The sequence below is a fragment of the Tupaia chinensis genome, unplaced genomic scaffold (assembly GCF_000334495.1).
Source record: "Tupaia chinensis unplaced genomic scaffold, TupChi_1.0 Scaffold000126_2, whole genome shotgun sequence".
NCBI lineage: Eukaryota > Metazoa > Chordata > Mammalia > Scandentia > Tupaiidae > Tupaia > Tupaia belangeri.
In genome coordinates this window covers 1,168,218-1,177,113 of record NW_006159594.1, presented here as the reverse complement: position 1 = coordinate 1,177,113, position 8,896 = coordinate 1,168,218, and the positions used below count along the sequence as shown (strand labels likewise).

The window sequence follows — 8,896 nt, the reverse complement described above, 5'->3', positions numbered from 1 at the left end:
GCTCTGCATGGCCCCGTCTCCACAGCTGCCTCGGCTGCTCCTGGTGAGCGTGCCTGCCATGCACAGACGGTTCATTCATATTTTATCACGGGCCCTCTGTGCCAAGAGGAGTTCGGTTTGGAGAGAGCTGGGAATGTAGAGGGAGAGAGGCCGAGGTGGAGAGAGGGAAAGTGAGGGCCAGGGCGAAGATCATAGAAGACAGGGCCAGGGCCAGGGAGGGAAGGGGGGCAGGCGGAAAGGAAGCACTGAGAAGGGGAAACAACAAGGGGGCGGCGGAGGAAGGTGACTGCGTGGAAAAGAGAATTTAGGCAGAAGAGAGACCATGAGGTACGGTAGGAGGGAGGTCCAGACAGAGAAATGACATGCAGAAAAGAAATGGCCAGTCGAGAGCTCAGCGTAAGAGACTGACATGTGGAAAGAACGGGAAGAAAAGAAGGAAGCGGCTTCACCTGTTCCGTGAGCAGGAAAAGACGTGGAAGTGCATGGGTGTCTCAGTTTCCTTAGTGCTCAGAGGCCACACGAGGAGGACCGTCCTGGCCCAGTGGAGTAAGAGCTGCGGAATGTCACACGGGGAAGTACGGAGGGGACTGAGCAACCACGGAGCACACGGAGAGGGGAAATAACAGACGTGTTGCCACTTGAGTGCAGTGTGTGTGGGGGGGTGGGCTGTCAACTCTCCTGCACCCTCTCCTGTCCGCCCTCTCTCTCCCTGCACCTCCCCACCCCCAGGCTGAGATACCCAGGGAAGAGTAAAGGAGCAGAACACACAGGGTAGCCAGGAGGGATGGAACTCCCAGCCCATCTGCTGGGTCTGAGAATGGAATCCATAAACTCCCCTCTCCCTCCAGTGCAACACGGCAATTGGTCATGGCTCTCCTGGAGGCGCAGCCAGGTGGGTGGTGGCCTCTGCTACTCCCCGAGGCTGTACCTGGTCAGGACTGGAAGGTGAGAGGCAGGAGGGTCCCAAGCCAGGCAGTGCCCTGAGCTACAGGCTCTTCTAGGCGGGGAAGGCTTCCAAGCTGGCAGGATGGAATTAGATTTCACAGCGCAGAAAGCAGCTCGCAGGTCTATAAATCTCAGCCTCCTCCCCCGCTTCTTTCTGCGTGCGTGCGTGCGTGTGTGTGTGTGTGTTTCCCACTTTCACTGTTTTGTTTTCTTGGCTGCAGAAATCCCCCCTCCTTTCTTCCTCCTTGTCTTTCTCCCTCCTTCCTTTCCCTGCCCTGTCTGTCCTTGAGTAAGGGCTTAGCAGTCAGGTAGATTTCAGGGCTGAGATGGTCAAGCACAGCCAGGGCAGCCCCCAGAGGGAATGGAGGGCAGGCAGGGGGCACCCTCAGGCCAGCCTCTCTGGGGATTTGTGACTTTACCTCTTCCTCCTCTATTTTCATTTTTCTCTTTATTGTTGTTATTATTTTTTCTCATTCCTTCTCTTGCTCAGTTTTTCCACCTTGTCATCTTCCTCCTCCAACCCCTTTTGACAAAACACTTACTACCTAGCTACGTTTCTTCTAAGAGCAAACCGTATAGGACTATGACAGGTGGAGTGTCAGAGGCATGCCCCATCCGTAAGCCGCCCTATGGTAGCGACCCCACGTGCATAGCCCCGTGCACACAGTATTTGCCCGGCACTTCCATAGGAGTCCCAGAGAAACAAGGCAGCTGGCCATTGAAGACTGTGCGAGGTGCCCCCTTCTTCCTACTCTCTGTTTACTATTCTTGGCCAAAGAAGGTTCATTGACCAGGTTCCATTAAGCGTGGCCGGCTAACAGGCGATTCTTTTTACGTTCGTAGCTGGTGGATGACTATGTGGCCTCTGAGGGTGCAGTACAGCGAGTGCTGGTCCCTGCTTACGCCAAGCAGCTCTCACCAGCCACACAACTGGCCATCCAGCGGGCAGCCTCAGAGACAGGGCCAGACAATGGAACCAAGCTGCCACCACCCCGCCCCGAGGACATGCTCAGTGCCGCTGCTGCGTTGGAGAGCGCCTTGGAAGAGTCCGGCCCCGGGAGCACTGCGGAGTTGAGGCACTCCCTCGGGTTTACTGCTTCCCCGTGCCGGACCAGAGGAAATGGGCAGAAGAACTCCAGGCGCAAGCGGGACCTGGTGCTCTCTGTGAGTGAGCTCCACCTCTCTGAATTTTCCTTTAGTCTGGTGAGATCAGTAGAGTGAAGAGTGGGGTGATTTTAAGCCTCCCATATTGAGTGAATTTTGTTGGAGTGGGGGAACCAGGAGACAGATTATCACATAGCCTTAGGATAAGCAGTCTCCCAGCTATCAGTCCAGCTGTTAGGCTTTTCCAGATAGCTTGCTCTGGTCCTTTGAAAGAGAAAGGAATGAAATCACGTCTCCCGGTGTCCTAATAATCCTGATGGGAAGATCTTTATGAGGCTGAACAGATTGATCACCAAACGAAACACTGAAATCTGCCTGCAGATTGAGCCATTGCGCAGGGTTAAATGGCCAGGGACCCCTTGTGTGGAAAAGCCAAGCTGTCCTGAGGTGGTCCCAGAACCCAAAGATGCAAAACACAGCTCAGTTATAGAGGTGTAGAGAGTCTAGTCATTCTGAGAGCTCTTGGTAGGGAAGGGACTGGCCTGAACCAGGTCTATCTGAAACCATTTTGGAGTGTGGGAGCCCTGGCAAAATTCTGCTGAGCTGGGGGCCCCCATCCTGGCAGCTGTCCCAAACCTAGAGCTTTCTCTCGCAGGACAGTAGCTCTCAACATGGGGAGATTTTGCCACCAAGGGACATCTGGAAACCTCTGGAGACTTTCCTGTCTTGTTATTACCAGTGGGTAGGTGGGAGAGGGAGGGAGAATGCTACTGACATCTAGTGGGTAGAGGCCAGGCATCCTGCTAAACATTCTACAGTGCACACGGCAGCTCCCCATAACAGAAATGATCAGGTGGGCCAGCCAGTGGCTCAGTGGTTGAGGTGGCTACATTCCACATGGCCAACTGTGCAGTTTCAGTCCTGGACTCTGCAGCTTGAAAGAAACGCTGGGTTGCATGTGTGTGCCTAAAATCCTGAGAGGAGATTTTTTTAGGGGCCAGCAGGTGACGTGGTGAATAAAGGCGCTGGACACTCACATGGCTGACCACAGTTCGAGTCCTGGACCTGGTGGCTTGCTTTCTCACTTTCCCTTTCTCTCTTTCTCACTGTCTCTGTCTGGTCAAATTAAAGAAATAATAATAACAAATGGAACTAAGTAAATAAATAATTCTTTTAAAAAAGGAATTATTACATTTTTAAAATTTATTATTACTTTAAAATTATTACAGGCATTGTCCTCCAGTGGTAGCTTGAAATTTCATTTTCTTAGCTGATTTTCTGAAAAGCATATATTTTAACTTTTTTCTCAGCACATGAAAAGTCTAAGGAATCTGGGGCCAGAAGATGGTGTGGTGGATAACGTGTGGAACTCCCATGTGGTCAACCACAGTTCGAGTCCTGGTCCCAGGGGCTTGAAAATCATGTTGGGTGCATGTGCATCCATGCCCAAAGTCCCAGAAGGAGAATGGAGGAGAAGAAACTGTGGCATGGCCATCTCTCTCTGTCTCTCTCTGGCAAGCACATGCCCACTATATCCAAAAAAAAATCCTAAAACAATAAAAACTAAGAAATTCATAAATAGCCTATTATATATAATGAGTGAACTTAGCAAGATCTCTCAGAATACATTGCCAATGTGCAAAAACTGATTACATTTATATATATTAGCAACAAATATCAGAAAATAAAAATGTTAATTATACTGTGTATGAGAACATCAAAAATATCTAATATTTAGAGATAAACTTCACAAAAAATACAGAAGATGTTGATAATGAAAACTACAAAATTGTTGAAAGAAATTAAAATTTAAAATAATGAGGGATACCTTTAGTCATGGATTGAAAAACCTCATTATTTTTAAGATATTCCTTTTTTCCAAATTAGTGTAATAGATTCAATGCAAATGTTATCAAATTCCAACAGGATTTTTTTTAATTGCAAGATGATTCTAATTTTTAAATGGAAACAGTCATAAAATAGTTAAATCACATTTAAAAAATATTGAGTTACTAGTATTTCCATCTTTACTAATTTTATTCATAAAAATTCCCATGAGTGTGACAACTCTGAAACAGTATTCTTTGGTTAAAATTAATTTAAAACTATCTTACAGAGACTACAGAGCTATGTTCTTTAGCAGCAGAAGAATTTGCATAGAATTTCAGGCAGCCTGTAAGTGTCAATTATATAACTAAGGGTGATTTGGGTGAAGCCAATTGATAATGATAAACTTTGTCATTTCCAAAGTTTAGATTCTGTTTTATATTTTTTAAAGAATTATTTTATTTAACTTTATTTTATTTTGACCAGAGAGGGACAGAGAGAGAGAGAGAGGGGAAGTGAGAAAGCAAGCCACCAGGTCCTGGACTTGAGCCGCAGTCAGCCATATGGGTGACCAGCGCTCTTAATCACCATGCCACCTGCCAGCCATCCAACCTCGTGTGGGTTTTAAGTCACAGGACTCAGACCATGGTCGACTACATGGGAGTTCAGCAATGTAACCATTATGCCATCTGGTGGTCCCTAGATTTATTTTTTTGAAAAAGCAAGAAAGGAGTGAGAAAATTTCTTTTAGAAAAACAAGGGATGGGACCAGCAGATGGTGTAATGGCTACGTCTCTGGACTCCCATGTAGTCAACCGTGGTTCAAGTCCCAGATCCGGTGGCTTAAACTCACACCGGGCGTGTGTGTGTGTATGCCCAAGATCCCAAGTGGAGAATGGAGAAGGGATTGTGACATGACCATGCCTCCTGGGAGGTGATTTCTTGCTTTTTGTCTCTCTGTTTTTCTCTGTCTTTCTGGCGAGTGCACGTGCTCTATAGCAAAAACCTCTCCAAAAAAAAAAAAAAGAAGAAAGAAAAGAAAAAAGAAAAATAAAGGATGAGTTTAGTTTCTCTGTCAAGAATTTGTGGTCCAAAAGGACCACTCTTACTGCTAGTAATAGAAATGGAAGCACATGTATCTAGAAATTCATTTCAAGGGGTTTTCCAAAACTTCATAGTACTTAACTCATAAATAAATGTGTGATAATTGTAATTTACACAAAATATTTGCATAAAATCAGGATTTTCCATCACTTGCATTCTACTCTTGCCTACTGCCTCCAGAGAGAGGGACATGACTGAAGGCCACGTCTTCGTCCCCTTAAGAGAGCTCAGTGGAACTGGGAGCCGAGTGTGCTCACTCCTCATGCCTCTCCTACAGCACTCGAAAAGAATGTAGACGAGCAGTCAGGAGTGCTGCTGCCCGTCACAGGGGAAGGGCTAAAATGTCCTTGTGCCAGACCATGGAGGTCAAGGAGGACAGACCATGGAGGTCAAGGAGGACAGACCATTGCAGACCCTCACTATTCTCATTTTTAGCTCCAGGAAGGAATCAAAGAGACATCTGGCCATCCCCTGGGGCTCCTCTGGATTACTGCTAGGGATCCTGTGAACCAAAAGGACCAAACCCAAACTCTTCATTCCTTGGAATGCCTCTGGGCCCCCTTAGGGTAACGTGTTTATTTTTAGCTCACTCAGGAGGCAGGTGAGCCAGCAGCCTTTGCAGCCTTAACACTTACTATTGTCTAGAGTATTTTCCCTTTTCACTTCAAGCCTGGTTTGATTTTTATCAGCTGATCTTTTCCAAGCCACTTGACTTGCAAGCTATGCAACTCCTTTTTTTCCCTGAAACTCTCCCAAATTCTTTCTGAAGCATTCACACATTCCTTGATGATTCCTTTTTTTTTGGAGAGGTTTTTGCTATAGGGCACGTGGGCTTGCCAGAAACACAGAGAGAGACAGAGAGACAGCGAGAAATCACCCCCTAGGGGGGATGGCCATGCCGCAATCCCTTCTCCTCCATTCTACTCTCAGGATCTTGGGCACTCACGCACATGCGCCCGGCTTGAGTTTAAGCCACCGGGTCCAGGACTTGAACTGCAGTAGACTACATGGGAGTTCAGCGACATAGCCATTACACTAACTGCTGGTCCCTCCTTGATGATTCTTACGTTTGGACTCCTAAGAGGTAAAATGACTATGTAGAATATGAAGCTAGGATAATAACTGCTTTTCTAAAGTAGAGACCCTGGTCATCCAGACCTAGTGGTACTTTCAGTCAGTCAGCCATGGAGGTGGAGAGATAATTGGGGATTTCTGAGCATGGTGTTGAAGCCCTTAGACCAGGATATGAATCTGTCCGTTTAGGACTGGGTCCTTCCACTGACTGAAGGGGTTTGGGATGAGAATACAATCAGAAACAACAAAACCAAATTTAATAGAAAGAAATACAAAAACCTGCATTAAAGTTTAGAAAACCAGTTGCAGAATGGAGGAGACAGTGATCTGTGAGAAACGGACTTGACTACAAGCTCACTGGGAATAAACCGACACTGAATGAGTCGGGTTGAGGTTCCTAAGGAAGGTAACACCATCTTGGGTTTCTTTCCAGAAGTATAAAGTTCCACTCGGGTAAATAATGCTCCCTTTGGAGAGACCTCAGCTGCTGAGTTCCAGTCAGTTCTGGGTGCCACATTTTTTTTTTTTTTTACTATTTATTCATTTATTTATTTTTATTTATATATTTTTAGAGGTTTTTCCTACAGTGCACGTGCGCTCGCCAGAAAGACAGAGACAGACAAAGAGAAAGCGAGAAATCACCCCCCCAGTGGGGGAGGCCTCCATTCTCCTCTCGGATCTTGGGCACCATGCACACGCGCCCAGCGTAAGTTTAAGCTGCCGGGTCCAGGATTCAAACCATGATTGACTGCATGGGAGTCTAGCAACATAGCCATTATGTTAACTGCTGGTCCCCATTCATTTATTCACTGACAGAGAGAGAGAAGGAAAGTGAAAAAGCAAGCCACCGGGTCTGGGACTTGAACTGTGGTCAGCCATGTGGGAGTGTCCTACACCTTAACCATTACACCACCGGTTGGACCCCTGGTTGCCACTTTTTAAGAAGGACATGCCAAACCGGAGAGCCTTAAGGTTTAATTCTTTCTGGAAACTGTGTTATAAGAAATGGCTGAAGGACTTGGTGGTGTTTAGACCAGATAAGAGAGGCCTTGAGGGCTCACCTGCCCTGCTGGTTAAGGTATGTAGAACCCACATAGCTAACTACTGGATTCAAATTCCAGCCTGGAAGCTTGAAAAACACTCCAGGTGTTGGGGACCAGCAGTTGGTATAATGGCTATGTCGCTGGACCTTCATGTAGTCAACCACGGTTCGAGTCCCGGACCCAGTGGCTTAAAGTCCTATAGAAAAAAAAAAATCTCAAAAAAAAGAAAGAAAGGGACCAGCAGTTAGCGTAATGACTTTGTCGCTGGACTCCCATGTAGTCGACCGGGGTTCGAGTCACAAACCTGGTGGCTTAAACTCACGCCGGACACGAGTGCATGTGTGCCCAATCTCCCGAGAGGAGATTGGAGGAGAGGGGATTGCGGCCATCCCCCTGGGGGGATGACTTCTCGTTTTCTGTCTCTCTCTGTCTTCCTGGCAAGCGCATGCGCCCTATAGCAAAAACCTCTCCAAAGAAAAGAAAAGAAAAGAAAGAAAAACACTCCAGGTGCATGTGTGCCCAAAATCTAGACAGGATGGAGAAATGAAGAAGGAATTTCGGTGTGACGACACCCCATTGAGGGGTACTTTCTCTCTGCTCTGCTCTCTATCTCTCTCTAGTGCATGCACATGCTTTGTGGCAAAATAAATTGAAAAGGGTGAGAAGACTTGAGGATGACGAAAGCTGGCTACAATATTTCAGGTGCTATTATGGGCAAAACTGGAATCAAATTTTGGAGCAACTAAGGCAGAATTGTGTGTGCTTACCAGAGAGACAGGGGGAGAGAGTAGGTGAGGGGGAAAGCCCCCCAGTGGGGTGTGGTCATGCAGCAGCCTCTTTTCCATTCCTTCATCCTGTGGGGATTCGGGGCGAGCACACATGTGCCTGAAAATCATTCACTCATTCATTTATTTTTAAGATTTCTGCCATAGGGCATGTGTGCACACTGAAGAGAAACATACAGTGAGAGGGAGAGTAAGAAATCATTCTCCAGAACTAGCAGATGGCATACTGGTTACATCACTGGACTTTCATGTGGTTTGAGTCCCAGACCCAGTGGCTTAAAACTCATGCCGGGCATGTGTGTGTGTGTGTGTGTGTGTGTGTGTGTGTGTGTTTGTGTGTGTGCAAAATTCCAAGGAGATGGAGAATGGAGTAGAAAGTGTTGAGGCTTAGCTCTCCCTCCTAGGAGGGTTATTTCTCACTGTTGTCTTTTTGTGTCTCTGGCAAGCACACATGCTGTATAACAAAAATCTCTCTAAAAAATAAAAGAAAGAAATCACTCCCCAGATGGATGGCCATACCATAGTCCCTTCTCCATTCTCCTCCTGGGACTTTGGGCATGCATGCACATGTACCTGGTCTGATTTTCAAGCCCCTGGATCTGGTACTCAATTTACGATCAGCCATGTGGGATCCAGCACCTTAACCACTATGGCACCTCCTGGTCCCATGCCTGGCATGTGTTTTTTTAAGCCATCAGGGTAGTATTCGAACTGTCTCTGTCTTTCTGGCGAGCGCACGTGCATTATAGGAAAAACCTCTAAAAATATATAAATAAAAATAAATGAATAAATAAAAAAAAATGTGGCACCCAGAACTGACTGGAACTCAGCAGCTGAGGTCTCTCCAAAGGGAGCATTATTTACCCGAGTGGAACTTTATACTTCTGGAAAGAAACCCAAGATGGTGTTACCTTCCTTAGGAACCTCAACCCAACTCATTCAGTGTCGGTTTAGTCCCAGCTCCCTCAACCACCAGGCCACCAGGCCAGCCCTAAGGCAAACTTTTTTTTTTTT

At 46.7% G+C, this 8,896-nt stretch overlaps 1 protein-coding gene and 1 long non-coding RNA gene across 3 annotated transcripts in view; one reads left to right on the top strand and one right to left on the bottom strand.

The window, feature by feature from the left end:
* Nucleotides 1-374: 374 nt before the first annotated feature.
* On the bottom strand, nucleotides 375-1,167 carry LOC114007104 (uncharacterized). The gene is made up of 2 exons (XR_003548751.1): nucleotides 929-1,167; nucleotides 375-553 (listed from the first exon to the last, which is right to left on the bottom strand). It is a non-coding gene; the product is annotated as an uncharacterized LOC114007104 (long non-coding RNA).
* Nucleotides 1,168-1,200: 33 nt separating this feature from the next.
* Nucleotides 1,201-8,896, top strand: part of CUNH14orf93 (chromosome unknown C14orf93 homolog) — a 13,156-nt gene continuing 5,460 nt past the window's right edge. Inside the window, exons 1-2 of one of the 2 annotated variants that reach the window (XM_027770304.1) lie at nucleotides 1,201-1,679; nucleotides 1,789-2,109. In XM_027770304.1, the coding sequence (XP_027626105.1) occupies nucleotides 1,951-2,109 (159 nt within the window). In that variant the 5' untranslated portion in view covers nucleotides 1,201-1,679; nucleotides 1,789-1,950. Of the gene's footprint in view, nucleotides 2,110-8,896 lie in introns of both variants that reach the window. The other variant, XM_027770303.1, reaches the window with a different exon arrangement.